This window comes from Chondrus crispus, genomic scaffold (genome assembly GCF_000350225.1).
Source record: "Chondrus crispus Stackhouse genomic scaffold, scaffold_229, whole genome shotgun sequence".
In the NCBI taxonomy this organism is placed as follows: Eukaryota; Rhodophyta; class Florideophyceae; order Gigartinales; family Gigartinaceae; genus Chondrus; species Chondrus crispus.
The window spans coordinates 136,552-164,452 of NW_005179106.1; the positions used below are offsets into that span (position 1 = coordinate 136,552).

The 27,901-nt window shown below is 57.5% G+C and overlaps 11 protein-coding genes; 4 read left to right on the plus strand and 7 right to left on the minus strand.

The window, feature by feature from the left end:
* Positions 1-8,603: 8,603 nt before the first annotated feature.
* On the minus strand, positions 8,604-9,377 carry CHC_T00008359001 (Putative Acetyl-CoA carboxylase biotin carboxyl carrier subunit). The gene has a single exon (XM_005715745.1). The coding sequence runs from the start codon at positions 9,375-9,377 to the stop codon at positions 8,604-8,606; it is 774 nt and encodes a 257-aa protein (XP_005715802.1).
* A 692-nt stretch (positions 9,378-10,069) lies between these two features.
* On the minus strand, positions 10,070-10,809 carry CHC_T00004356001 (hypothetical protein). XM_005715746.1 is given in 2 exon segments: positions 10,070-10,350; positions 10,351-10,809. The coding sequence occupies 1 exon segment, from the start codon at positions 10,807-10,809 to the stop codon at positions 10,351-10,353; it is 459 nt and encodes a 152-aa protein (XP_005715803.1). The 3' UTR covers positions 10,070-10,350.
* Positions 10,810-12,117: 1,308 nt separating this feature from the next.
* On the plus strand, positions 12,118-14,195 carry CHC_T00004357001 (hypothetical protein). XM_005715747.1 is given in 2 exon segments: positions 12,118-14,085; positions 14,086-14,195. 1 exon segment carries the CDS (start codon positions 12,118-12,120, stop codon positions 14,083-14,085), a length of 1,968 nt encoding a protein of 655 aa, XP_005715804.1. The 3' UTR covers positions 14,086-14,195.
* A 494-nt stretch (positions 14,196-14,689) lies between these two features.
* Positions 14,690-15,940, minus strand: CHC_T00008795001 (actin). XM_005715748.1 is given in 2 exon segments: positions 14,690-14,818; positions 14,819-15,940. 1 exon segment carries the CDS (start codon positions 15,938-15,940, stop codon positions 14,819-14,821), a length of 1,122 nt encoding a protein of 373 aa, XP_005715805.1. The 3' UTR covers positions 14,690-14,818.
* Positions 15,941-15,942: 2 nt separating this feature from the next.
* CHC_T00004358001 (hypothetical protein) lies at positions 15,943-16,278 on the minus strand. The gene has a single exon (XM_005715749.1). It carries the CDS (start codon positions 16,276-16,278, stop codon positions 15,943-15,945), a length of 336 nt encoding a protein of 111 aa, XP_005715806.1.
* Positions 16,279-18,056: 1,778 nt separating this feature from the next.
* Positions 18,057-19,176, plus strand: CHC_T00004359001 (hypothetical protein). XM_005715750.1 is given in 2 exon segments: positions 18,057-18,806; positions 18,807-19,176. 1 exon segment carries the CDS (start codon positions 18,057-18,059, stop codon positions 18,804-18,806), a length of 750 nt encoding a protein of 249 aa, XP_005715807.1. The 3' UTR covers positions 18,807-19,176.
* A 1,138-nt stretch (positions 19,177-20,314) lies between these two features.
* Positions 20,315-21,268, plus strand: CHC_T00004360001 (hypothetical protein). The gene has a single exon (XM_005715751.1). The coding sequence runs from the start codon at positions 20,315-20,317 to the stop codon at positions 21,266-21,268; it is 954 nt and encodes a 317-aa protein (XP_005715808.1).
* Positions 21,269-21,300: 32 nt separating this feature from the next.
* Positions 21,301-21,441, minus strand: CHC_T00004361001 (hypothetical protein). Its single transcript, XM_005715752.1, has one exon. The coding sequence runs from the start codon at positions 21,439-21,441 to the stop codon at positions 21,301-21,303; it is 141 nt and encodes a 46-aa protein (XP_005715809.1).
* A 15-nt stretch (positions 21,442-21,456) lies between these two features.
* On the plus strand, positions 21,457-21,582 carry CHC_T00004362001 (hypothetical protein). Its single transcript, XM_005715753.1, has one exon. The coding sequence runs from the start codon at positions 21,457-21,459 to the stop codon at positions 21,580-21,582; it is 126 nt and encodes a 41-aa protein (XP_005715810.1).
* A 5-nt stretch (positions 21,583-21,587) lies between these two features.
* CHC_T00008630001 (serine/threonine protein phosphatase PP1 catalytic subunit) lies at positions 21,588-23,603 on the minus strand. XM_005715754.1 is given in 4 exon segments: positions 21,588-22,122; positions 22,123-23,092; positions 23,332-23,342; positions 23,343-23,603. The coding sequence occupies 2 exon segments, from the start codon at positions 23,340-23,342 to the stop codon at positions 22,123-22,125; spliced, it is 981 nt and encodes a 326-aa protein (XP_005715811.1). The 5' UTR covers positions 23,343-23,603; the 3' UTR covers positions 21,588-22,122.
* Positions 23,604-26,871: 3,268 nt separating this feature from the next.
* CHC_T00004363001 (hypothetical protein) lies at positions 26,872-27,858 on the minus strand. Its single transcript, XM_005715755.1, has one exon. It carries the CDS (start codon positions 27,856-27,858, stop codon positions 26,872-26,874), a length of 987 nt encoding a protein of 328 aa, XP_005715812.1.
* Positions 27,859-27,901: the final 43 nt, after the last annotated feature.

A 27,901-nucleotide genomic window follows, 5' to 3' on the forward strand; every position in this document is an offset into this window, starting at 1 on the left:
ATGCCGACGATTCGAGATCTCCGCAAACTGGCAGAGCGCCAACAGCGCGTCGTCACGAGAGTCGAAGGCCTGGCCAACTGAGGGAGAAAAGTTGAGTAACTCGGACAACGGCTGAGGAGGGCCCGCGCTCCAAGGCGCCTGAAGGGCGACTTTCGCCACTTCTCTAATGCGTTTCGCGCGGTTCTCCTTGTTCTCGCCAATATCGCTCCCGCAGCTTTCACTGCTGCTGCACATGGCGCTTGAAAATTGCTCGCCGATCAGCCTCGAAACTGGAACTTCCGCACCCGTACCCTCTCCATATTCGAGACCCGATACTGCAATCAATTTTAGCTATTCACACGAAAACGCTGTATTGCAGTCGCGCGCGACCGCGGACGCATGACTGTCCGGAAACTCGCGGGAAATGCAAAAAGGGCATTTCCCGCGAGTTTCCGGACAGTCTGGCTCACTTATGCCGGACTGTCCACGTCATCTCCAGGTCAGTCAGCACCAGTTCACATGGAGACGCCAGGTAGTCGTGGTAACAACGACACGTGCTCCGTCGCACAGTGTTATAATAGCGTTAATGACAAAATTTGAGTGTCGATACTGTTCAGCAAATTTAAAAAAGTATGCAGGAATGAGGTTCACGGCGCAGCACAGCGCTTTTTATCGTTGTCATAAGGGAGGTTTGCGCTGAAAGGGGGCGGATTGGAGCCGTTTGGAGGGGTCTAGGCTTGGTTCGGAACCCTGTTTGCGTGCGCCGACGCATGTTTTGTTGACTGAAATTAGATTTCTGGTGTTTTTAGGGACTATACGCGACGTGTCTGTCATAATAATTGTAGCTGGGAACGGCCAAAAAAGCCCTGGAAGGCAGGTTCACACCCGTCGTCGCCAACGCCAGCTGCTCGCTTTGAACGCGTCGTGTGCACGCGCATCGACTTTTCCCGTGAGAGACAAGGCGGCGGCCTCAGTGACGCAGCGCCGACCGGCACGGTTGGACAAGCGGCTGGTGGCGGTGACGGAGGCGCACCAAGGCGGCCGGTAGGGGCTGAGTGCGTGACGAGCCGGCGGTTCCTGGAGGCGTGGAAGGGCCGCAGCTTTGGGATCCGGGGGGGCCGCTAGGGCTGCAGTGCGGCTTTGGGGCGACGCTCGGGGACGGGGCCTGCGTCGGCAGCGGCGCGCAGTCGGCGGTTGCGCTGAGCCGTGTGGAGCTCGCAGTGGCATCGTGCCCGCTGGAGCTGTCGGCACTGTAGTGCCTCGGGGACGAGCGGCAGCGCAGCTGCGCTGGGGTGGGGCGTGGGCTCGGGCGCGGGGGTACGAGGTGCTGGTGGCGGACGCGGGACGTGGGGGGCGAGCACTTTGTGGACGAGCTGCTGGGTGGCGGGGGCGTTGCGGAGGGCGTTGACGGCGGCGTTGACGGGGGCGCGTTGGGGGGCGCGGCGTCTGGAGCAGAACATGGCGCTCACGAGCCGGGCCTGGCTGAGCACGAGCATCGTGTAGGTGGCGCTGGTGGGGCTGACGCGCGTGTGGACTGCTGCACCGGCACACGGGGCGCGCGCGGGCGGCCGCGGCGACGATTTGGAGCACGGAGGCGAGCAGGTAGGCAGCGACATCGTGCACGGCGGCAGCGTCGGCGGCTCGGGCGGCAGCTCCGAGTGGATCCACTGCGGCACGATGACGTGCGGGGCCAGGGCGCACGCGGTAGATGGTGAGGATCTCGGCCTCTGTCGTCCGCCGCCATGCTGCGCAGCTCGCCGCGCGTGCCGAGCGAGGCGCGGTAGGACATTGTCGCGGGAGGACATCGTCGCGGGAGGCTTTGCGGGACGGAAGCGGCGGAGGGTGGGGAGGCGCGCGGGGCGCGACAGAAATGCGTTCGAGGGCTGCGGGCGCGGCCGCGGGCGCTGTAGTGGCCGCGTTGGCCCCCTTGTTGGGCGCTGCGGCGTGGCGCTGGACGCGCGCCGTCCACGGACGCCGCGAGCGCAGGCGTCGCTACAACGTGTTCGCCGACGTCAGCAGGGTGGCTACGCCCATGCGCACGGTAGTGGCTGCGCCCGTGTGCGCTGAGGAGGTGGTGTGGGACGGCGCCACCATAGGCATAAGCGTGCGCAGGGACTGGCCCGCCTTCTGGTGCGGCGCGCACGGGGAGGTGGGCATGGCGGACTAGGCGAGGAAGAGATTGGGTAGGCGCAGGGAGGTGTGAAGGGGGAGGCGTGAAGGGGGAGGCGTGAAGGGGGAGGCGTGAAAGGGGAGGCGTGAAAGGGGGTCTCGTTTATCGAGCGGGACGGAGGTTGTGGTACAATTGCCAAGTGGCGCTACTGTACTAGGCGGGCGCCAGAGGCCTAGCCAAGTACAGTAGTAAGATGTTAACCGATACGGTGCATACGTGGCCACCACGTGTGGATGTGGCCACGTGGAAGTCCACGTGTAGTTAGTGGCACCAGCTAGTGCAGGTGTACAAGTGGTGCGCGACCGATCGGTGGGTTAGTACAGTAGTCATTTTTAGTTACCGTAAGCTACAGTAAGCTGGCTACAGTATGTACAGCTACTGTGGTCCGTCCGGTGCCACCGCCCTACTGGGGGGTATAAGATAGGGGGGCACCGGGCTGGAGGTAAACCGAGGCAAGCACGCCTCCCCTTACTTCCTACCCTAGTCCTTTTACCGTACGGTTAAGTAAGTCCCTCAGGTTTCCAGCTCGCCACCGGTCGTACTGCTCTACACCCCAGTACGACTGCGCGTGTCCAGTGCGGTGTACCTCCCTTGTCCAGTGCTTCCTACCGTTCCGGATTATTCTACATGACACTCCAGTGTAGCGGTCCCCCAGGCTCCCTCATTTTTAGGTACAGCCTGTCCTTTTCCGTTTACGGTTTAGCGTCCCTACGGTTGTACCACAGAGGTGAAGAGCGCGTTGCGAAGTAGACGCAACGATGTGCACGCGTCGGGCCGGACGCATTGCGCGCGTGTACGTGTACGACGCAGCATCCGCCCCCGGTCACGCTGCCAACAGTGCCAGTAACTGCGTGTAAACTCGCTCACTCCATATCGCATTTACAGCGCGGGATCACTGTGGCCGCCGGCGTCCCGGTCGCTTACCCACGCATCGGCCACCCCCCTGCGCGCAAACTGGCCTGTATTAGACTTAAATAATAATAACGCGATAATAATGAAAATTATAAATCATGAAGTGACAACAATGGCCTTTGCCCCGGCGCATGATTGACTGGTGCCGGGACCGGCCCGGCCGGTCCGGCCCAGGTTGCTATCATTGGTCCTGATGTGGTCCTGAACACACTACAATGACCCAAATGGACAGCAACGGGCTCAAAGCCAAACTCAACGCTTTTATTAGGCCTTTTCGCAGCCTTTCACACACCACAATGGATTTCACCCTAATTTTAATTGACTCTCTACGACAACAAAGCAGATGTGATAGCAATATTTCCTCAATGATAGCAGATGCGTTCTTGGGACCTGTTCCCTGCTCGTGGGAGAGGACTATGGAGTCGTTAGTCACAGCGCTGACGTGCCCGTTGAAATCGAATCTCCACCTCCTCATATCAGAGGAGACAGACACGAAAAAATGAGGCAAATTGACTTTCCTCATGTCATCCTGATGCATCATAATTGCACGGTCCGGGAACAGGTTCCAACCCACTGAGTCAGGAAACTCCTGATTTGGCGCATGACTCGAACATATAGCTCGATATTTGTTCTCTACTCTCCGAAAGTGGTCTGTAAGCCTTTCGACAGTGTCTCGAATCCGTCCATCCCGGCTATTGTGTCTTCTCAGCTCCTGGACGCAATCGTCCTCTTGAAATGTTTTCCACAATGCTTTCAGACAATAACTTTAATCGTCTACTTTCCGCCTCTGATAGTTCCCGCGTTCGCTGATGCAAGTCGTCCAGCTCACTTTTCATGACGGCTGCCTCATGCTGGTACTGTAGTAGGGCGTAGTGCATTGTTTTGCAGTTTGGACATGCGTTGTGATCGGACTGCGAGAACGTATGACGCAGTTTCGCTGTTTTAAAAAATCTTTCACCATGCGCTGTAACGTGCTGGACGATACTTCTGAGATGGTAGACTCATCATCACGGCAAAGGACTTTGCGCAAGACCTCTAGGAGCTTCTCCTGAGTATTAATCTCAGAAGAATAAACGCGACAAACGTTAGGACCCGTGGAGGCCGACGGGTCTGCCCTTAAGACAATATCGAGGTGAGCCGCCACTCTCTGCCGAATACGTTCAGGGTAGCGATTTATAGGACGCGTCCGTTCGTATCGGTAGCGTAGTGTACCATCATTTAACAACGGGCGCCCAAATTTCTCTTGGTCTGAGCACATCTCGTCAAGGGCTCTCCGAACATCTGCAATTAGTGATTCGGACACTGTGTAAAAAGCGGAAAGTGAAGCGTTGCACACACGCGTAGTACTCTTTGAGAGCGGACAAAATAACCTATTCAATAAAAACCTGTTTTCTTTGTGGCGCGGCTTGAGCTCCTTTCCAAGCTTGATAAAGTCATTGTATTCTCCTATTAAATTCCACTGCGGAACTGATGCAAAGCACGGCTCGTCGCAGCCGCAATCATACTCGTTCAGGCTTTGGAGAGGCGGATAGTTGCGTCTATCTCCATTTCTCTGGTGCTGACGCTGCCGGACTCCTGCAGCATCAATGACACTTGTAAGATCCTCCTCTGTAGCGGTGTTCAAGGACATGCTCATCCGGTTGTATAAAATATTTCGTGACACCCCCAAAAGCTAGCTTATAGATTGTGTACACAGTTTTTGCTTCGGGCGTGCCGTTCCTTTGGGGAAGTCACTCTTTCCGTAGAGAAACGGCAAGACCTCTAATACAAAACGTGCAAACTCCCGCAATTCCTTCTGACGCGCAGTGCCATGCGCTTGTCCCGAGACGGCATCCCTTTCAGATCTCGAGTGTGAAACAAAGGCAATTGTCAAAGTCCCTACACCGCGGCGTCTCGGATCAATCTGTGTGTGTAGTTGCTCATGTGCGGCATGGCACCTATTTGCGTGGCTGTGAATCAGAATTAGCTCATCCAACAGCTGGATCTGTAGCGGATCCATTGATATTGTTGGAAAGCAGAGCTTCTTGCGACAATACCATATGGATGTGGGGAAGCGATCCCTGTGAATGCGGTATGCCGCTTGAGCTTTCCTGTCGATTTCAATAAACTCAGACACTTTTTTCTCAGCCATTTCCTTCGCCGCTGCGTCCAAGTTGTGTTCATTCTCCCCCATAGCATATGTCATACTTTCACGTATCTCTCCATTCCCGGAAAGGCGCAGCAAAAAAGCTGCAATCCGGTTTGACGCCCCGATTTTTTCGTCACTGCACTGTTGTTCGCCAAAATAGAGATCCAAAACCTCGGGATCCGCGCTGCTTAAAACTTCTTGCAAGCCGTTTTCCAGTGTGCTAGATGTAGTTCCGAATTGCGGGACTGTAGCAGGACAGGAAAATGTAGTACAATTCCGTACCACAACCCCCCGGCGAGATGATAACCGCGCGGGAGGGCGGGTGCTACTGTAGCGAGCGGGCGTACACGCGCCCGCCGCCGTGTACAGTAGTACCCCAAGGGTCCGACGTTGGACAGCCGGTAGCAGCGGGCGTGGCCACGGGTAACATGTGGCACAACCGTTGGCCGGGATCGTGTCCACGGGCACACGTGTATAATCCGTACGGTGGCTAACTAGTAAGTAGTAGTTAATGGCACACATTAAGTAATTGTGTACAGTAGCTGGTACACAGTAAGTGCTAACTACTGTAGAGGGACAGGTGTCCTGGCGTCCCACTTAGGGGTTAGGACCGGGGACACTTGTCCGTCTCAGTAAAGAGGAGGCAGACTCGCCTCCCTTCCCTTTACGGCTAAGTGCTAACACCGTTCCGGTTTCCCTTTTAGTCTCAGGCTTCTTACCCGTGACCGGCCGTCCGGATCTAACACCACCGTCCGGCTGCGCGCCACCGACCACGTGAGCCTTCCCTCTTTTCGAGTCCATCCGTACGGTCTGCGTTCGCGCGTGGGTTACCCTGCGGCGCGCGCTCCCTTACCTCTAACCCCCTCGTTTCCGAGTGGTCGGGACGAAGGTAGTTATACCACAGAAAACATGGATCTTTTCAATGTAAATTAATTGAAGGAATTAGTGAGAGTAATCTTTGCTTGATAGTCAGCCCTCAAGATACATCACAGAACACAATGCCAAGGTGATATGATTTAGAATTCCCGAACGGGAACGAGATAAGAAAGAAATGGGACGGGATGGGATTTTGAAAGTGAGAAGATGGCAGAATGGAAGAAAATGGGACGTCGTGAGAGGAATGAGAAGGGATAGATGACCAGGCGGGGAGCTGGATGGCACACAAAGGACTAGAAGTATGGCACACGAGGGACTGGACGGATGGCAGAAGGGGGAGAGTCGTATGGCAAAAGAGATTGGTCGGGATGGCAGGAGAGGGCGGGATGGCGGGGAGGGAGGGGTAGTGTAGCCGGACGGTGAGGGGAGAATGACAGAGGAGAGGGTGGGAGATAGAAAGATGGGAAATAGTGGGCGGAAGGAGGGAGGGGGTCAGGTGACAAGATGGGAAAGACTAAGATAGCAAGAGTTGAAGAAGGAGCTAGGAGGGTTAGTGGCGAGAGTTTAGCGAATAGGAGGGAGAGCGTCGGGGTATCGGAGAAAGAGGAGCTGAAGACCAGCAGGGGCCGGAGAGGAGGACAGAGATCGGCCCGAAGGCAAGATAGAGGGGGACGGATAGCAAGACGGAGAGGCCAGGATGGCAAGAGAGAGGAGATAGTCTGGAAGGATGAAAAAGGGCGACGAGGGTGGCTGGAAGGCACGGGTTTAGAAGATTTATGCGTGAAAGAAAATTGCGGGTGCAGGACGTATGCTCTCACACAAGGTGACGAAGTGGCAAGGGAAACTACATGAAAAAAACAACAGTTGCAGAAGTAAAGTAGTACCGCTGGAGCCAGCGTTCCTTTGAGAGGCGGTACGCGGCGCTTTCTTTGTAGAAGACCAAGATATCGTTATATGAGTGAGCTGCCCAGATTCAGGGTTCCGGCAAACCAACCTGGAGCTTGAGTTAAATAGAAATTGAAGCACAACTCTTAATCCGGAAGTTTCGAGCTTTCGAGAAGGCGCGAGATTTTGACTAAATATTTTTGAAAAGTGTGGACGAGGTTTTGTCATGCAATGTTTGAACTTTCCGGAGATCGATATTGGAAAGTTTAGTTTTTCACGAAGGTTCACTGCCGCATTACAGAAGACATACCTGAGCCAATATACTGAACCTATCAATGCCATACAATTATCTGGCTCTGCTCGCTTCCACCGTTCCTACTCAGTCCTCCAATCACATGTGCTCCCATAGAATGTCTTAAATTTAAATAGCTGACCGTGGTTTCTTCACAAGCATGACCCAGCCACCGTGACAGAAATCACGGTGCAAACGACAGCAGGCACGGACGAATAATTCACCTCCAACTCATATTCTCATGACCGAGCCTCTGAGAAGGGGGAATTTTTTTATATCCTCTGAGAAATGTGACGGTCGGGAGTGACGTTCTTCGAGCACACGTGTAATATAATGTAAGCATACTATTCTGTAAAGCGTGCTAACTCGATCTCTCGGACCGTGCCTCCGATGAAACACTCCATCGTCCTTCACCTCTCTTCGCTCTCCTTTCATCCCTGCTCCGACCACAAGCTGAACTTAACTGGTCCCGAACCAAGCAACACCATGCCTTTCCCCTTCTCTCCCGCCTTCCTGCCCCCAACGGCCCTCCCCTCGTTCCTTCCCCCCTCTCCTCACACAGCCCCCTGCACCAAGCGCCCGCCCACGCGCATAAATTCCCCGCTTCCCCGCGCCCGCTTCCCCGCCATCCCTCTCCGTGTCGCCCCGTCCGCTGCCCCCCGGTCAGCCCCCCAAATGCGAATGGGCGGTGGCGGCCGCGGCTCACCCCCGGCCCCCGCCGTGGAGCGTCTGCTCGCCTCGCTGCCGTACCTCATCCCGCTGCTGGACTCGCTGTCCTTCGGCAAGTTTGTCTTCGCCAAGGTCCCGTTGCTCGGCTCGCTGGTCCTGGGTCCGCTGCTCCCGTTGTACAGCATCTACCGCGGTATCCCGTTCTTCGCGTTTGGTATCTTCATCGTCCTGTTCATCTTCGTCGTCAGGAATACAAGCATTTCGCGGTATATACGGTTCAATACGTACCAGGCCCTCATTTTGGACATCGCCCTCATCTTTCCACAGCTGTTTCAGGGCATCAATACGGGAGGCGTTATCCCCGGCTCTGTTGTAGAAGTATGTAGTACCGCCGTGTTTTACGCTATTTCGTTTGCCATTATGTATGCCGTTATCACTAATGCCAAAGGCCAAACGCCCGATGAGATCCCGGGTGTTTCCGCCTCGGTTTACCAGCAAATGGGACCGTTTTGAATTGTGTCTAAACACAATACACGCAACTCTCAAGTATGTAAAGAGCGGCGACGCACCCGTGAACGGGGAGGATGTTGTGTGATAAACTTTCGTTTTACATTCTGTTGCGCAATGGCAATCTACGCAAAAGTCGCCACGAAACGGGCCCCCTTTCCTGACGCCTGACGCCAACCCTAGCGTTAATCGGGGCGAATAACCATGACCTTCTGGTCGTATTCAACGGCATCACCATCCTCGACAAAGATCTCATTAACAGTACCTGATGCTTCCGACAAATAAACGTACTGCTGCCCCAGCTGCTCGATGATGCATACAGGTTGATTAAAGTCCACATGATCACCCACATTAACCAAAGGCGGCTTGTTTTTAGCGCCGCTATAAAAGAAGCCCACACGATTCGACATGACCACAAAGTCAGAGTCATACACAGTCTCTGGATCGCCGGTAGGGTCCGGCTTGCCCTGCTCCACGGTTGGTATATCCACCACTGCGCCCTCGTCGTGCGTCACGGCCTCGTCCTCATAAACCACGCCCGGCTCCTGCGTCTCATACACCACGGCCCCCTCAGCGGCGCGAACCGGGCGCGCGAGCTTGCCGTCTTCGAAGCCCCTGCCGCCCGCGCGGGAGATCTCGACGGCGACGCCCTTGTCGGCGAGCCGGAAGTCCCTGAGGTCGAACTCGTCGACGAGCGCGATGATCTCCTCGATGTCGGTCAGCGTCTGGATGGATGACTGCGCCACGTCTGCCCCGGGGCTGATGACAACGTCGACGCCGTCGACCTCGCCCATGGGCGCCTCCGCGGCCGTGACGGGCTCGCCGCTGGCGACGGCCATGACGCCGCGGCGCTGCAGCGATCGCGCCGGCAGAGCGCGCCGTGGAGAGATGGCCACCGTGCGGGATGTACCGCGCAGAGCGCACGGCACCGGCGCGGTGAAGGCGGGGATAGAAGGCATGGCGTGGGGGTTGGGACGGGAAGAATGCGGCGGAGAAGGCGAGCTAGGTAAGAAGGGAGGATTGATTGAGGATGGGCATGTATGGGATCGAGATTGCTCCCGCGCAGGTCTAGAGACCAAGCATAGGCGGACAAGTGGAGTTTCAGGAGAGGGTGCGGGCAGAAAAATAGGCCAATTGCGGCGGTGGATCTCGGACGCAGTAACGATGGTGCGTGCAGTTTTGATGATATACAAAGGGTAGCGTATAAAACCTGCGCGACTGAACAAGCACGCCTCTGAAGAATCCGTTGTTGACTGTTGCTATTGATAGCAACAGTTAAAACATCGACCGCGTGTCTGTTGATATCAACAGACACGCGGTGGATGTTTTAAGCACGTCTTTGCTGTCGCTGTCACGTCGATGGAAAGGGCACGACCTTTCCCATACCAGATCTTTCAACAACCGTGGCATCGGTACGGTTTCCAGTTTCCCGGCGTACGTATCTGCGGGCGCGTAGGGAATGATCTGTAAGCGGCAAACGAAACAACAATTTCAAGAAACGCGCAAGGGCTTCAACTTTGTCTGCTGAACACTGCCTCGGCTCCTGCTGTGCCCATCGCGACTAGGCATGCCCGTATACATCCAATAGAAACAGTTTGGCAAGCACCGCGATACCCTGTTCCAACGACTCCGCCAAGGAGACGATCATCCCTCAATAAACAAATACGATTTATCTACAGCACCAACCTACAACAGCATCATATATCAACAGCTTGCCATCAAACCGTATACTACATCGCCGCCTGCTCCACGTCGCCTCTCCCGCTACCTACCAGCCGAGGCGACATCCCAACCCTACGACTCCCGCCGCATAAAAAACCAAATAACAACAGTACAGCCACATCGCACCTAGACCCAACCCCTTGGGCGGAACACGCACAAGGACCAAATACGCAATCAAAAAAAAAAACAATCACACATACACACCACCTTCTACTTAATAAACAACTCGTCCTCCAGGGGCAGTAAGTGCTCCTCGCACTCCATTTCCTCCTCCGACACGGCGACAAATTCAAGCGGCTCAAACACGCTCCTAAACCACGGCGGGAGGCCCGACCCGCCGGACCCAACACCCGCGCCGGCTGGCGTCCCGGGCACGCGGACGGTGCCGACAGCGAGAATGTCCTCAAACATATGGCGCAGTCCAGACCTTCTGCGGGAGTTACTCTCCAATTGATGCACGGCAACCAACCCTGTGCGGTCGAGCGTGTAAACGCTGAGCCCGTCGAGAACGACGGGCCCCCTCCTGCCGGACCCCATGAGAACCCAGGCGCGGGGCGACGCGCTGACTCGCCACCGGAGGTAAATCATACCCATGGCGTCGTCGTAGTACAGGCTGGTGATGGACACCGCGGCCGAGCTGAAGAACACCCGCGCCTGGGCGCGCAGCATCCAGAACGCCGCACGGTACGCGTCGTGCCCCTGCACGCAGTACCCCGTCGAGTCGGCGAAGAGCAGGTGCGGCGCGTAGTGCAACAGGTCCGGCTCGTGCAGCAGCAGCCGCGGGTAGAAATGCCGCAGATGGTCGATGACAGAGCCCACGTTCGCGTGGTAGTCCGCCGTGCGCCCGGAAGGCGCCGGCGACAGCGGCGGCGGCGTGTGCACCGCGGACGGCGGGGCGGCGCGCCGCGGGCAAGGCGGCGCCGGTGTGTAGCGCGGCAAGGAGCGCGGGCGGCGCGCGACGGCGCGGCGCGGCGGCGCGCGCGCGAGCGACAGCGGCGGAGCGAAGGCGGACATTGCGGGCGACGGAGCTGACGTGACGAGGGCGGGGTTGACGCGGGGGAGGGCGTTTTGGGGCGAAACGGAAGGAGGCGGTCGCGCGATATTACGGCTTCCGCAGCGGCGTTGCGAGGGGGAGATTTTTGCGCGGCGAACAGAGGGAATTGCGGTGGAGAGTGGCAGCCGGCGCGCCGTGATTGGTAGTCCAGAACCCTGAGGCGGATCGGATCCGGCCTGCTGTCAGCTCTGTAATGGCCGGGCGGGGGAAGTTTCGGGACACTTGGCGCGCGGCGGGCGCGCGGCGGGGCGGGAGCGGGAGCGGGTGTACACGTTGCCACGTGCGCCCGGATCTATGCGCCTCCACATCCCCTGGCCAGCAATGCCCCGCTCTGATCCGCCTCCCTCCGTCCCGTGCGCTTTAACGGCGCCCCCGCCCGTCGTCCCATCCGTCGTCCCGCCGCGCCACGACCTCGCCGCAGCCATTCGCCACCCCGCGCCATGCGCCGCCGCCCGTCGCACCCGCGCTTCAAGCGCACCCGCGACACACGCGACCCGCAGACCACGCTGCCGGCCGCGCTGCAGACGGAGCTGCATCTGGACGAGGCCGCGCCGGCCGGCGCGCCGCAGACGCACGCCGCGCTCCGCAAGGCGAGGCGCAAGCGCGACCGCCGCGAGAAGAAGCGCGGCGCGCGTCCCGCGAGGGGGAGAGCTAGAAGCGATGACGCGGCCGCGGAAGCAGGGAAGGAGGAAAACCCGGCCCCGATGGCCCCGCCCCTCGCCGCGAAAGGGGAGCCGCAGCGCCCGCCCAAGCGCCCGCACGGGGGGGACCCCAACCCGCAGAACATCGGAAAGGGAAGGGGAGGGGCGGAGGAAAAGAACGGGGTAGGGGCAGAGGCGGGGAATGGTCTGCCCGATGATCCGGATGCGCGAGAGGCCAGGAGATTGGAAAAGTTACTCGGCATTCGCCGCAAGAAGAGGCGCATGGTGGCAAAGGGCGCGTCGTTCGCGTACGGCGATGCGTTTGGGGACGAGGACGATATTGTAGACTTGCTCGAGTTTTGCGATAGGACCGTCACAAGGCGGAACTCGGTGGGGGTGGAGGGCGCGGAGGGAGACGAGGAAGGCGGGGAAGACGAAGGAGAGGACTACTCCGTTTCGGAAGCAGAACAGTCGGAGGATGACGCAGACCTTCTCCAACCTAATATATCCGTTCCGTCTGATAATGATGCCAACGATGGGAGCCCAGAAGAAAGCGACAACGAGAGCGAGCCAGAGCCTGGGATGGATATCCCTATTCCACAACGTCTGGTGCACCCGAAGGATAAGAGAGAGTCGAAACCCGCACCGAAGAAATACGTCCCGCCGAGCGCGAGAGGCCGAGGCGATTCCGCCACCGTAGTGAAAAGGAGAATGCGCGGCCTCCTCAATCGCGTGGCAGAGGCCAATGCGAGCAGCATAGCGGCAGCCATAATTCGAATCTTCGAAGACCGACAACCAGCGTCGACCACGCAAAGCGTCGCCGAAACTTACGCGCAATGCACTCTAGACGCTGTGCGGGATGGGTCCGGCGTGGGCTACATCAATCCCTATCTGCAGTCACATGCCTCCATCGCAACGCACGTCTCCAGTCGCGTGAGCCGCGTCGTGCTGGCCTCGCTTCTTGTGTCGGCTGTACGTAGGTTTCACAGCGAGCTGCCTATGCTCGAGGCGGAGAGCGGGCTACTGAATGACGGCCCCAACCGGAGTGACGTCTATGGCTACACCGCTTTGCTGGTGTCGTTGTACGAGCGGCGCGCAGTGTCGTGCACCATCGTTTACGATTTGGTCAGAACGGTTGGCGAGTCGCTAAGTTCGGAACGACTCGGCCTTCTGCTCGCGTTGCTACGGCAAGTGGGGCCCATGCTGCGACAGGATGATCCCAAATCCCTCAAAGATATGATTGAATTCATCCACGACCAGGCTGATAAAGTCACAAACTGTTTGGATACAACAGCTGAAGAATCAGTAAAATTGAAGCTTCAAATCATGCTTGAACTTATTGACGACATCAAGAATAACAAGATGAAGCGCTCGGCCCTGCAAGCGGCTAATGCGAAACATGCATGGGTAGAAGCACCAGACCCACCGCTGTCGGCATCGCTTTCTGATCTTCTAAACGACAGTTTTACGAGCACCAGATGGTGGGATGCGGACGGGGTCAAGAGCGTTCAGGCGTCCGATGAGGGCGAAGAAAGCGTTCCAGGAACAGAGATGAAGAATAGTCGAGGCAACGAGCCCAACATTAACAGACTTGCCTCTTCGCTTCGACTCACCACCGGACGCCGAAAAGACCTCTTCAAAGCGATCATGGCAAGTCCCAGCGTTTCTGAGGCATACGAACGCCTTCAAGACATGTCCGCATTCGACTCCAAAAAGCACCACGACCGCGACACAGCGATTGTCATCTTACATTGCTGCGGGTCAGAGAAAATATTCAATCCATTCTACGCCTACCTCGCAGAACGAATGTGCAAACGAGCACGACGCTCTCGATTCACGTTTGAATTTGCATGCTGGGATATCTTCAAATCAATACCGGGAAGTGAGAAGGCAAAACCGATGTCCCAGAGGAGAGCGCGGAATTTTGAACACTTGCTGGCACATCTTTGGTACTCGCAAGCCCTTTCCCTGTCTGTGTTGCGATATGCGCAAGATTTTGAAGAGTGCGGTGAAGACGAAGTCGCCTTTTATGTCGAAGCTATGGACATACTGTTCTCGAAATTGGTGTCGGATGGTGAGGACAGCGCAGGAGCACCGTTTGAGAAACTGATATCTGAGACCTGGAACGGAGCAGATGCGTTTCGTGTGTCTTTGGGGTTGTTCCTTCGGAGCAAAATGCGACCACGACTCAAAGGACAGCAAAAGCAGTTACTGAAAAGAGCAATACGCATCTTGGAGGACAGAAAATGAAAGTAGAACAGTACGGCAGAACACAGGAGTTGTTTAAAAGGCCAGAGTATGGTTGACCATCTGAGCGGGATTTGTGAGCACTAAAGTCTTGAGATTCCACAACGGAGTGTGTATCAATGTCGCGATGACTTAACGATATGCTTGAATGGCTCCCAGAAGACATACTTGCCGGCTAATTGCGCGGCGAAAGAGCAACAACGCGATGCGTTTCATACGTCACCTGTTCATTTGTGAAGCCTTGTTGTCTGCGGATATCTTTAACCTACAGTAGCTCATTTCTCAAAGCGTAGCCTTTTGCCTTCCACGCGACTTGCTCCATAGACGTTTTCCGAGAAATAACAGGGAGAAGGGGGCATGTCGGGCAGTCTTTAGCAAGCGTCTAAATGCTCTATCCGCAGAGTGTAGAGCTCTTCGGACCCGTGCTAAACTCGAGCTCTATCTCCAGCAATTTGGCCGGAACGATCTACCAGAAATCAACTGCTGCGTCCCTTCAGTAGTTGGTGCGTTACGTAGCGCTAAGCGAGGAAATGAACAACGGCCACCGTATCGAGCGTGAGCACAATGCGTCTTCTGAAGAGATGCGGCAATGGCAAAGAAAGTTAGAAATTAGATTGCAGGGTTTATCGTTTGAGATGCGATGTAGTCAAAGTTTGAAAGTTGAGCGAATGTGTATCTTTGGACCGTTTCTTCAAGCCTGGAGCTGGCCTCAGAGCGCAAACTCTTTCCTAGGCCTTTAGAAGCACTTGCGGTGAACGATGGACGGCCCCATCTCGTCATACTCGCTCTTAGAGACCCACATATTTTGGAAGGTGGACAGCGATGCAAGAATAGAGCCCCCGATCCAAACTGAGTATTGGCGCTCCGGCGGGGCGATGACCTTGACCTTGACAGACTTTGGCGCAAGATTGAGCAGCTCCTCGCTGAGTCTGTCGGCAATATTCGGAAACATGGTGGAGCCTCCCGACATGACGACGCTCTTGTACAAATCCCTTCTGATATCAATATCCGTCTTATTCACCGAGTCAAAAGCAGTCTCATGCATACCCGAGACCTCGAGACCGATGAGCTCGGGCTTGAACAAAGCTTCGGGGCATTTGAAGCGCTCCGCGCCCACGGTGATAACTTGGCCGTCCGGAAGCTCGTACTCCTTCTCAAGCTGTGGGTTGGCGTCGGCTTTTGCGTCCTCAGCCTCGTAGTCCTTGGCGACGAAGCACAGGCTCTGTTTGATGTCACGCACAATTTCAAGCTCGGCTGAAGTGGTAAATGAATAGCCGCGCTGCTGCAGCAGGGTAGCCATCCAAGCGGTGAGGTCCCTGCCCGCCAAGTCGAGTCGATTAATGGCATGCGGGAGCGAGTAGCCCTCGTATATGGGAACGGTATGCGTGACTCCGTCGCCCGAGTCGACGACAATGCCCGAGGTACGGCCGGAGGCGTACAGGCTGAGCACAGCCTGGATGTTTGCAAAAAAGGCCGGGACCATAAACGTCTCGAACATGACCTGGGTCATCCTCTCGCGGTTTGATTTGGGGTTCAAAGGGGCCTCGGTAAGCAGAACCGGGTGCTCCTGGGGGTCGACACGGAGTTCGCCGGTGAAGGCGTGGGCCCAAATCTTTTCCATGTCGTCCCAGTTGGTGACGATGCCGTGCTCCAACGGATACTTGATGAGCAGGACGCCGCGGCGGGCCATGGCGGCCTCGCCAATGAACTCGTCTTTGGTGTTGGCGCCAAGCATGACGCCCTTCACCTTTGGGCGGCCGACCACGGCCGGGAAGACGGCCTTCGGGGCATCTTCGCCGGCCAGGCCAGCTTTGCAGCGGCCGGACCCGTTGTCTATGACTACGGCGGGCTTGGACATGGTTAAAGTTGGGGAGGGGGGGGGGGGGGGGGGGGGGATCGGGGTGGGACGGCAGGCGGGGGTGGGATGAGCCCGTGAGGTGTGGGGGTGGGCGGGTTGTTTTGAAAGTTTGGGAAGGGTAAAATTACTGTACGTTGGACAGAACAGCAGGACTCTTGAATGCGGACGGTTCTACCCGGCGCGGTTACGTGATGACAATAACAATGATGAGATTTGATGGAAAGAGCCAATGAGATTGCAGGGGAAGAAGCAGCATGCGGCTGCAGTTGGTTCTGGCCCAGCGTCTGGAGGCGCGCACCGTGGCGATGAGTAGTGCCACTGACACGTGGCACCGCCATCGAGCCACCTTCGACTGTTGACAGTCTGACATCAGAAGCCCCTGACCTGACCTGCCGCTTTCTAGACCTGCCCCCTGTTTCGCGTCTACGTGCTGCACAGCACTGCCATAGACGTTACTCCTGTTCACCGCTGCTCGTCGCTCACCCGGCCACCCTCCTCCCCCTCGCTCCCCTCGCTCCCCTCGCCTCCCTCTTCACCCTCGCGACTTCCCTTTCCATCTCCCCATTCCTTTTCTCCACGTCCGCGACCCTCCTCCTTAGCTGCGCATTATCCACTCGCAGCTGCGTCACCGCCTTCCCCACCGTCTTGACATCCCTCCCCCCGTTCTTCTCCGTCAGCACCCCTCTTCTCCCGCGAGTCTTCCTCGCCTCCGCCATCAAATCTCCCAGTTCCCCCGTCAACCGCGCCACTTCGCGCTCCATCTCCGCGTGCGCCACTTCCCACGCCTCAGCCCTTCCTTCCGCATCCTTCGCCCGCTGCTCCCAATCCGCCTTCTCCTTCTCCTCTATCCGCAGCATCTTCTCCCACTCTCGCGCCCGCTTCCGCCAATACAATGCTCCATCCGCATCGCCCTCCGCCCCGAGGGAGCATGTCGTCGCATCCGACACCGTGCTCGTCGCGATTGACGTGTCCTCGCACACGCGTGCAGTAGCCTGTCGCGGCCTCCCGCCTAACAGCTCCAACCCACGGCACAGCACGTCCTCTAGCGCCCCAGACACCCACTCCTCATACCCCATCATCTGCGATGCGAATTCCTTCCCGTGTTCACTCAAGTACGCTGCCAGCACTACAAACCCCGCCAATCCCCACGTATCCACCCGGTTAAAATCCACTGCTTTAAGCACCTTGCATCCGTCGTCGATATCCTTCCACGGATATATCGTCAGCATCCGCCGCAGCACTTGGCGGTTCCGCTCCGCGTTCATCCCGCTCTCATCTAGTTCTCTCATCACATACGGGCGCGGTGCCCGCGCCCCGTCGGGATATTCCACCTCCGCAAACAGCTTCTCATCAATCACATACAACACGTCGAGCAGCGCGATTCCGTTTGTCAAATCTGCGTCCGTCACGTCAATCGGAAAGTTGTGCCTGCTCCTGACATCGTCCAGCCAGCACGCGATCGCGCGCAGCTCGGGCGTCTCCTCGATGCGGTCCATGGCGTCCAGCAAGCCTGCTCCCAAGTGCGCTGCAATGCCCTCGTCGCTGTCCTCGCCCGCGCCCTGCCGCTTCGCCTCCTCCGCGGCGACACCGCGCTCGAACGCGGCCGTGGCGGCCATCGAACGCGCGCGGACGCGCGGCTTGGGCACGCGCGCGCCGTCGCCAGCGGCGAACGCGCGCAGAAACTCCTGCCGGTTCGGGCAGCGGAAGCTGGATAGCGTCGCCGCGGACAGCGGCCCCAGGCTGTGGCGCGGCGCCGCCGCCGCGTGCGCGCGCCGCGCGCGGTGCGAGTGTGGTCGCACTTTGCGGCCGTGCGTGGACATCGTGTGCGGGGGGAATGGGAATGTCGCCGATGGGTGATGGGGAGGTCGACGAGCCCAAGGCACACAGATTGGATTTTTAAATGCGGCGCGCGCGATCTGCCCGTTGCATTTGAAATTTGGCCTTTCCCGCCACAGGCCTGCCCTTCGAATGGGCACGTGTCACGTCCACCCTGCCCCGCATGGCACCCCCCCCCCCCCCCCCCCCCGACATCCCCTCGGCTCAAACCACCGGTCACTTTCCCCATCTAACCAGCGCAAATCCACCTCCCCCTGCCCTTCCCGCTGCCCTCGTCAAAATGCGTGGGCTCAACCTCTCTCGCCTTGCGGCGCGCGGGCGTGCCTCCGAGGGCTCCTTCTTCAAGGACCAGCAGCAGCAGCAAGCATCCAAGCTGCGCGCCTCCCTCTCCCCTGCCGACATCGCATCAGCGAAATCCGCCCCGACTCCTCCGCCATCCGTCGACACCCTAGCCGAAATCTCCGGCCACTCCGCCTACCGCACGCTTCTCAAGCAACCGCGGGCCCCCCCGACGGCCCAAAAGCCCCGCCCGCTGTTCAATCGCCTCGCGTCCGCCGCCGCGGCCTTCGAGCGCAAGCCGAGACCCGCGCCCAAGGTCGCCGATCCGCACGTGCTCAGGGCCTTGGGCAGCTCCAGGCTTAATATTTACTCGTCACTTCCGAAGCAGACGGCCATGCCCCTGCCTGGCGCGGAGCGGTACGGGGACGGAGCTGTGCTTGGCATGGCCTCGTTTGGCGTCGCCACTTCGTTTGTGGCTGCTGTGGGCCTGGCAGGCGGGCTCTACGTGTATTTTAGCCCCACGGCGGTGCAGACGATGCGCGAGCGCTCGGTCGCGTTTGGGGCCGCCGTTGACGCCAGTCTGGGCCCCAGGCTTCGTAGGTTCAAAGAGAGGGTGCAAAGCAGAGGGGCCGTGATTTCAGAGGATGCCGACACCCGCGCGAGAAAGATTGCGGCGAGTATCGTCAAGATGCCGCCGCAACGGGGAGAAAAGTTACGAGAGCGGGGCGGTGATTCGGCAGCGTCGGCGTGATCTCGTGCCGGCTTAGTGCGTGGGTCGCAGTCTTTACCTATTGTGGAATGCTTGTCTGGGGCCGCATACTGCGTCTTCGTTTGCTTGCTTGCATGAATGCATGTGGTGCCGTAGATACCGTACATTGTTGACATAACATCTGCTCTCATAGAAGCCTGAAGGGCAGTTAGTGGGGTAGTGCCTTATTTTGTTTCTCTCATGCCCTTTGGTCCGTAGAGTCAGCCCTTATTTATCTGTAGAATCAAGATCTGCTGCTGCACGCGGCAACAGGTTGTGCCAAAGCTTGTCCCTCTTTTATTCGGAATCCCTCATTGTTATGCTCCGTTCTGTAAATGAAATTGCATTCTGAACAACTTCGAATGAAACCTTATCCTTCCCGTCCAGATAGACTTGCACGGTTATCTTTGGCACCGAGCCTTTATCTATCCTTGGTGCTACAGTACAATGTAACAGTAGCGCACTCGATGATAATGCACCTGTCGTGGTATTAGGACACTTAATGAGCTTAACATGCCACCCTACGGCAGCTTCCGGTACAGGCAAGTGGTATGAATGGCAGGCTTGAATGAAACGCTTAACAGTGCAGTGTTCAACAAGTTATCGATATGATTTATTGCGAGGCGGAGAGGCTGATTATCCCATGTAGCGAACCGCGGTCTGCCACAGAAACAGTTTTTAATGTCTTGCAAGGGAGTTCTTTCACCTTCAAATAGCAAGCATTTTCAAGAGACAAGTTTTCCTGACTACAGCTGCACTGCAAATGCAAGAAACCTGTTGCAGCTCTGGAAAGGATCGAAAGGCTAACGATATGTAACCATGTAGAAGTACATTATATTTGTACGTCAAGAGCATAAATTTATAAACCTGAACCACGGTCGGCTACACATGCACATGAGAAAAACGAGGCCGTTCCTTTCCATATTTGAGTGAATGGGAGGTCACTTGTTTTTATTTGGACTTGATGCTATATGTGACTCGATATCGCGGGTAGTTTTAGGCGACCAGTCGGACCTTTGGCTGTTGGAAGCCAGTTCCTCAAAAACCGATGAAATTTTATGGAGAGTCCATTTTTTCGCCATATTTATGAAGAAAGAGCGTTGGCCGTTTTGTCAACAGTCACAGAACACAATCATGCCTTAACCTTGGAGTAGGTACGGCACTGTACAGTAGATGCGCAAATTGTTCGCCCTGCCGAAGACGGCCTAAGCTAAGAAGTCCGCCATCGTCCTAACCCTTCTTTCGATTTGCGATGTGCGCAATCTGATGTGCTGACGAACGTGGTTAGCACACAACAAGGTCCTTGCCGGAAATCGAATCGCGACGCAGAAAGCTCAACTACTCCGGGGCACTCTGGCGCGGAGTTGCGGAATTGCTACTTTTGTCGTTCATGACCACTAGAAAGCACAGTCATTCATCGCTTTCGTCAATTCCGAGCATCACTAGCGCCGTCTAACGTGGTCACGAACAGCGCAATTACTGCTTGGGAGAGTTGCACAGACCATAGCGAGATGGATGCGGCACTGGGTCTGTTAGGGTTGGGCTTCCCCTGTGAAATATCTGTTGACCTTGACGACGCGTCTACGCGACGCTACGTCAACCAAAATCAGTCTTCATCAGGTGTGCATGGCGGGGCAAAGCAGCCAAATGACAAAGTTGAAGCACTGCCCTTGTACACCGAAGACGAGACAGTTGCCGGACGCGTCACCATCTCGATCAAGGATGGCAAAGAACTTCAACATCGCGGCGTGAAAGTTGAATTCATCGGTTCCATCGAAATGCTCTACGATCGCGAGAATTCTCAGGAGTTTACCTCCCTCGTTCGCCATTTGGACGATCCGGGCACTTTGACCAAGCAGTCTCAGTACGCATTCCAGTTCACCAACGTCGAAAAGACCTTTGACACGTACTCGGGTATCAATGTACGCCTGCGGTACTTTTTGCGAGTCACTGTGCTTAGAGCTCAATACACACCCGATGTCGTTAAGGAAGTTGATATTTGCGTGCAGCACTGCGATCAAGATCCGAATGCAAATAGTCCTATCCGCATGGAGGTTGGCATCGAGGACGCACTTCATATCGAGTTTGAATACAACAAGAGCAAGTTTCATCTCCGCGACGTCGTCATAGGTAAGGTGTACTTCTTGCTTGTGAGAATCAATCTAAAACGCATGGAAGTGGAAATTCGCAAGCGGGAATCTGCCGGGTCGGGCGCAAACGTCTACAACGAAACCGATACTGTCATGAAATTCGAGGTCATGGATGGCGCTCCCGTGCGAGGGGAGAGTATCCCCGTCCGCATGTTTCTCTCGGCCTGCAAGGCCCTGACACCAACGTATCGATCTGTCAACCAAAAGTTCTCTGTCAAGTATTACCTCAACCTAGTTCTTGTCGACGAGGACGATAGACGGTACTTTAAGCAGCACGAAATCTCTATATGGAGAGCAGATTTTGAGACCCTGTAGTCAACTTTCCGAGATGTTCATTGACTCACCAACTAACTATTAGATGCCGGCCGTGACGAATTTGTGGGGGGCTGGATAGAAGGCAGCACACTTGTGCAAATGTTACGGCATTGTTCGCGAAAAATGCCGAGGCACAAGGGTCCTACTGTGTGGCATGTGTACGGGTTGTGCATAAGCCTTGTCGACGGATGATGACACTCCTAGATTGTTGTAGCGCAAGAAGCCTGGACTATACCAGCAAGTGTGTAAAATGTATTCTCAACTCGCACAAATCGCTCTCAGTGCCTTATGAAAAGATGGATAAGAACGATTAGGTAGATATTATTCGTCCGGCGCTACTAAGAACTTTAATGTATTTGCCTTTCTTTCTGCACTCCAGTGCACCAATCCGCGTGTCCACCATAAGTACCCAGCGTTACACGATCGGTGTGCAAAGCTTCCATAACAGTGTACCTCTAGCGCGCGCCAGCATTTTGGAGCTCAGCACGAGTAAGTGATAATTTAACCACCGTCAAACGCTCACACCGTTCCCCGTCGGCGAGATTTCTAAGAATGCAGTCTACTTGTGTGTATGTCCGTGTTTGTTTCTGTTTGTGTCTGTTTGTGTTGTATCTGTTTGAGTGTGTGTGTGTGTGTGTGTGTGTGTGTGTGTGTGTGTGTGTGTGCTTTTCCAAAGTAGGAGTGAAACGTTGGTAGAACTGAGCAAAACGCATATAAAAACGCACATGTAAGGGATCTTAGGTTTTTCCATCTTCCAAAGAGGCACACCCCATTCCTCCATCTGTGTCCGCCCCCGGCACGCCACCCCCTCCAACTCCCCCGTGGCCGGGTCATACCACCTTCCCCCCTGGGCTTCATCGAGATTGCGAGTTGTAGTTTCTTGGCGTGATGGTCTTCTTGTCGGCTGGTTTGAGAATCTGGAAGCTGCACATCAGGGTTTCGTCGACACTCATCATAGCGCCAGCGTTGTCAAACTCTCCGCAATAATTGGGAGCGGAGAAGATGGTGACGAGTCTTCGATCGCCGAAAAACTCGTATCCATCCTCGACGACTTGATGCGCACGACAGACGAGGTCCAAATCAAACCGAGTTAAAAACCTCGAGACGATGTCTGAGCCGAAAGTAAACGAGACGCCACGATCGTTTTCGCCCCAACCCCTGATTTCCTTGTCCGGATCCGACCAGAGTAGATCGCAAAGCAAGCCTTGATCGGGGACGTCGGTAGGCCGCATTATTCGTCGAATCTGCTCCATCGAGGTGTGGTCAGGGGAGAGGCCGCCATGAGTGCAAAAGATCTTTTCGTCTACGATGGCGGCGACGGGAAGACAGTTGAAAACGTCGCAAAAGGTCTTCCAGAGCTTGACATTGTACCTGCGACGACACTCGTCATAAAAACCATAAATACGATTGATGCTTGCACATTCATGGTTTCCGCGGAGGATGAAAAAGTTTTCTGGGTAGCGGACCTTGAAGGCCAGCAAGAGACAAATGGTCTCGATGGATTGCCTGCCGCGGTCGACATAGTCACCAAGAAAGAGATAGTTTGCATCGGGGGGAAAGCCACCATACTCAAAGAGCCTCAGCAAGTCGTGATACTGTCCGTGGATGTCACCACAAATCTTGATGGGGGCATCCAGCTCCAAAAGCGGCATCTGCTGCAGAAAAACGGCCCTTGCACGCATACACAGGCCGCGGATTTCATGCTCTTGAAGGTTGACTTGCCTCCCTGGACGTTGGCCGCGAACTTCTAACAGTCTTCCTATGATCGAGTCGAGATCGAGCGCGTCTCGCTCATCAGGGGTGTCCTTACTGGACTTTCCAGCGCTGCGGTTGCGTAGCAAGCAGAAGTGGGAAAGACGCAAAAACGAAAAAGAAAAAAAAATCGAAACGAGGAGAAACGCATTGAAGCATATGACGAAAGGCACGCGGTCAGTAACGACGAGATACAGGCTCCAAAAACGAGGACGCGAGGCGTCAAAAACGGCTCCCAAAGGGTGCCCCTTTCGAAAAACGCACTCGACCAGGGGAGATGCGGTGCGGGGAAGTGTGTGGCAAGCACGTACCGTTTATCCATGTGACGACTTGTAGCGAAGCGAAGCGGGAGTCAAGGACTTGGGGCTTGCGTATGCAAGACGGGGGTGAGTAGTTTCCGACGTGGTCGCGTGCAAGCAGCGGCGGGGGTCGAGGTGTGCGTCCGTATTACGTCCGTATTGCGCGGGGTGTAGTGCGCGGTTGGGGACGACACGGGTAAGGATGGTAGGGACGCCGGGGCGGGGAGTCGAGGGTGGGCGGATGTCGCGAAGGGGCGGTGGGGACGACAGGGGACGACAAGGGAGGACGGGTCGGTGGGAGAGGGGGACGGCCTGCAGGTGGGCGGTGGAGCGGAGTTAACAAGGGGTTCAAAAATTCGGAAAATTTTCGGGGCGATGCGGCGGTGGGTGGCGGCGGCCTCTGCGTTGCGCTGTTTTTCGGCCGCCCGCGAAATCAAACGTGAGGCCGCTGCGCCCGTCGCCGCCACCGACCGCACTGCTCCCCGCCGCCCGCCCCCAACCCTCTGCTTCCACCCCCGTCCCCCGCCAACTCCCTCCGCCCCCCATGCCGCCCGCCTTCCTCTCCCCATCCCCACTCGTCCTCCGCCTCCCCCGCCGCCCTCGCGGCCCCTACTGCACCCCACGCCTCCCCCTCACAGTCGCTAAGTCCCCGCCCCCCGACANATCCCCACAACCCCCGCCCCCACCGCCCCACGCCGCGTCACTCTTTTCTCCACCGGACAGCCGCTCACCCTCTCCCCCGCCCCCGCCACCCTCCCTTCCTCCACGCCGCTCTACATCCTCTGCCCGACGTGCCCCACCGCCTACCTCGCCAATGCTCTCACGGCCCCCCTGACGGTTCGCTGCCCGCGATGCAGCGGGAGCTTCCTCGCCACGCCGGGAACGCTCTTCCAGCACACGGCCTCCACGGCGGCGTCCCCCCCAGCGCCGAGCCCTCCCCCTGACTCGATCGTGTGCCCGCACTTCTCCGACTGCCCAGGGTGTTCCCTGTCCACGCGGGTCTCGTCGCCACCAGTGCTGTCGCACGCCGCGGGGTTCCTGCAGCGGGCGCTGCACCACGCGCCGGGGTTCGCGTCGGTGAGCAGCGGGGCGTCGCACGGGTGGCGCACGCACGCCAAGCTGGCCGTGCGACGGACGGGGGGGTCGGGGCCGCCGCGCGTGGGGCTCTTCCGGGCGCGGTCGCACGACCTGGTGCCGATCCCGTCGTGCGCAGTGCACCATCCGGCGCTCAACGAGGCGGCGCGCGCAGTGGAGGTGGCGCTGGACGCGGCTCACGTGTCGGCGTACAACGACGTGACGGGCCACGGGGACTGCCGGTACGTGCTGCTGACGCTGCACCGCCCCTCGGGCACGGTGCAGGTGACGCTGGTGTGGAACGCCGGGAACTGGAAGGGGGCGCTGCCGTCCGCGCGCAACGCCGGGGCAGCGCTGTGGAAGGGCGGGCACGCGCGCAAGCTGCACTCGGTGTGGTTCAACTGGAACCGGTCGGGCGGGAATGCGATCGTGGCGCCCGGGCGCGGGCGGTTCTACCACATGCACGGGGCGCACGACCTGGTGGAGTCGGTGTGCGGGGTGCAGTTTGCGTTTCAGCCGTTTGCGTTCCGGCAGGCGAACCTGGACGCGTTCGAGACGCTGCTGCTGCCGAAGCTACTGGAGTACGTGCCGCGCGGGGCGCGCGTGGCGGAGTTCTGCGCCGGGGTGGGGGTGATGGGGCTGGTGGCGCTGAAGGAGCGCGGGCTGCGCACGCTATACGCGTCGGAGATCAACGCGGCGGCCGAGGAGCTGTTCTGGCAGGCGGTGCGCGGGATGGACAAGGACGGGGCGCGGGCGGCGGCGGAGGTGCGGTATGTGGTGGGCAGCGACGAGGATACGGCGGACATGGTGGACGGAGAGACGGAGGTGGTGATCGTGGACCCGCCGCGCGGCGGGCTCTCCGAGGGGCTGGTGCAGTTCCTCGCGCGGCCGGACGGCAGGGACAGGCTGCACCGGGTGATCTACGTGAGCTGCGGGTTCGAGGCGTTTCAGCGGGACAGCAGGGCGCTCGTGGATGGCGGCGAGTGGAAGGTGCACGCGGCGCACGCGATGGTGCTGTTCCCTGGGAGCGATCATGTGGAGATTTTGTGCGTGTTCGACCGCGTGGCGGCGGGCAGGCAGGGCGCGGGAAGGCAGGGCGCGGGAAGGCAGGGCGCGGGAAGGGATGTGGAGGAAGGGGGGAGGAGGAGGCGGAAGGGGCGGGACGGGGGCGGTAGGGAGCGGAGGAGGTGAATGCCGGGGAGGTGAATGCCGGGGAGGTGGGGTTTTTTTGTGGGGTTTTTCGGTGGTGTTGGCGCAAGAAGAAGAAGAAAAGATAAAATGAGTTTATTTTAAAGTGACAAGAGGGGGATTAGCTGGCGGTCTCGCGAGAGCACGGACACAGAGGACAAAGAGGAGGCGTACAGCAGTACAGAAGGGCGTATTTGGGGATTTAGGGGATTTAAGGGACGCAGATTTTTCTGCATTTGCGCGCGATCTGGCAGTCATGCGCTGATTTCCGCCCTAATTTTGGGTTGCGTGCTACACTGTACCCTTCGGGTACTGAGAGTGTACACTGCGGTGCTCGGAGAAGAAATAGGCTTTTTCTAAATATGTACTCTGTACAGTACATGAAAACCTTTCATCCATGCCTTCGTACTGAATTTTATTTCTGCTTGCTTGCTTGCTTGCTTAAAATAATTCCACGCATACGCGACGTGCCCGCAGGGGGTACAACAGCGGAACACACTGCAACAACCGCAAAAAAAATGTTTTTTTTTTTTGGTTTTAATTATATCATAATACAAACCTCGACTCCTCCCTCCGCACCGCACCGACTTGCGCCCAAAACTTCAACCCTCTCTGCATCATCGTCCGGAAAACTCATCATCACCTCGTTCTGTACGTGTCCCCACGCTTTTATCGGAAAACCTCATCCTCACCTCGTCCAGTACGTGTCCACACGCTTTCATCGTTTACACACTGTGTATCATCCCTGCTACGATCGACCCCATCCGAACGCCCGATCCGAACGAACACACACGAAGACCTATTTATAGGCAGCCCTGCCGCGTATCGGCTTGCAACGTGCAACATTTCCACCTTCCACTGCCAACTAAACTTACTACTTGTATACATACTAAACTGTCCCCTCCCCAACTTCTTACTCATCCACTTCCCTTGAACTGCATCAGTCTGACCCCAACTACTGTACCACTCTCATACTTTCACCCCTCTCCCCACATTATCTCTTAAAACTTTCACAACAAGTCGCCTTGCTTCCACCCGTCCTTTCGTTTTTGTCATCAAACCGCCGCAACTTGTCGGAAACCAGACGGTCTTGCCAGCATACCTTCGTACGCACAGCACGTACGTAGAAAAACAAAAGAAAAGAAAAGAGAGAGAGAGAGAGAGACGGCGTCTCGCGTGTGCAACGCGGCAACAAAAGAAAACAGGCAACGACAACAGCTTGTCGTTACCCGATTTTTTTTTTTTTTAAAATCAAAAGAAGAAAAACAATACATGTACAGTACGGTACCTTCACACCTGTTTGTGCTCCCAGTGCGGCGAGTGCCGCGTCTCGGTGTCGCTGTGCACGAAGCACCGCTCCACCTCGTCCACCATTTCTATCCTTCTCTGCAGGCTCTCCGCGATATCGTGCGCCTTGTACAGCGGCATGTCCGGCGGCAGCACGATGTCCACCTCCACGTAAACCCCGTGCCCGACGTGGTACCCTCTCACCGTGTCCACCACCACCACGGCCGGGTGGTGATTGCAGGCCATGAAAGTCAGCAAGTTGATCACGTCCGGCCCCGCCGCCTTGCCCAGCAGCTGGTCAAAGTGCTCCAGCGTGTGCACGACCCAGTTGTGAATAATCCAGCACGAGATGACCACCCCGCCCGCGGGGTCCACCCACCACGCCACGTGCTGCGCCACCAACACCGTGCACAGCCCCACGGCGTTGGACATCAAGTCGTTGAAATGGTCCTCGGCCAGCGCCCGCACGGACGCATCCGGCACCCCCGCGCAGTACCAATACAGCCCCACCTTGATCGCCATCGCGCCCACCAGCACGGCGCCCGTGCCCACGGATAGCCCGCTCAGCGCCTCGCTCGGCGCGCCCTCGACCAGCGCGCCCACCGACTTCTCCAGCGCCAGCAGCGTCGCCGCCGTCATCAGGCACGCCATGGCGATCACGCCCAGCGGCTCCAGGCGCGACCGCCCCACGGGGTACCGCGCCGGGTCGCGCTGCCCCTTCCAGTACCACGTCGCCGCCAGCACCGCCCCGGACACCGTGTCCAGCAGCGCGTCGATGAACACCGCCAAGATCGCCAGCGACGCGCTCGCCGTCAACACGAACAGCTGCGCCGCCAGCAGCCCCACGTTGCACGCGTTGCTCGCCACTATCGCGTTGCGCACCACCCTCGCGTCCGCCGCAGCCGCCCCGTCCGTCAGCGTGTGCCGCGACTGCAGGAAGGCCCAGTCCCCCGCCGTGACGCACGGCGACGGGTGCCCGCGTGACGCCATCAGGAAGCGCGTCAGCAGCCGGTTCTGCCCCTCGTAGAACGCC

Bases quoted from the DNA above. Each gene is read 5' to 3' on its own strand.
- CHC_T00008359001 (XM_005715745.1), bottom strand. From the start codon at position 9,377: ATGCCTTCTATCCCCGCCTTCACCGCGCCGGTGCCGTGCGCTCTGCGC.
- CHC_T00004356001 (XM_005715746.1), bottom strand. From the start codon at position 10,809: ATGCTGCGCGCCCAGGCGCGGGTGTTCTTCAGCTCGGCCGCGGTGTCC.
- CHC_T00004357001 (XM_005715747.1), top strand. From the start codon at position 12,118: ATGGTGGCAAAGGGCGCGTCGTTCGCGTACGGCGATGCGTTTGGGGAC.
- CHC_T00008795001 (XM_005715748.1), bottom strand. From the start codon at position 15,940: ATGTCCAAGCCCGCCGTAGTCATAGACAACGGGTCCGGCCGCTGCAAA.
- CHC_T00004358001 (XM_005715749.1), bottom strand. From the start codon at position 16,278: ATGGCGGTGCCACGTGTCAGTGGCACTACTCATCGCCACGGTGCGCGC.
- CHC_T00004359001 (XM_005715750.1), top strand. From the start codon at position 18,057: ATGCGTGGGCTCAACCTCTCTCGCCTTGCGGCGCGCGGGCGTGCCTCC.
- CHC_T00004360001 (XM_005715751.1), top strand. From the start codon at position 20,315: ATGGATGCGGCACTGGGTCTGTTAGGGTTGGGCTTCCCCTGTGAAATA.
- CHC_T00004361001 (XM_005715752.1), bottom strand. From the start codon at position 21,441: ATGCACAACCCGTACACATGCCACACAGTAGGACCCTTGTGCCTCGGC.
- CHC_T00004362001 (XM_005715753.1), top strand. From the start codon at position 21,457: ATGATGACACTCCTAGATTGTTGTAGCGCAAGAAGCCTGGACTATACC.
- CHC_T00004363001 (XM_005715755.1), bottom strand. From the start codon at position 27,858: ATGGCGTCACGCGGGCACCCGTCGCCGTGCGTCACGGCGGGGGACTGG.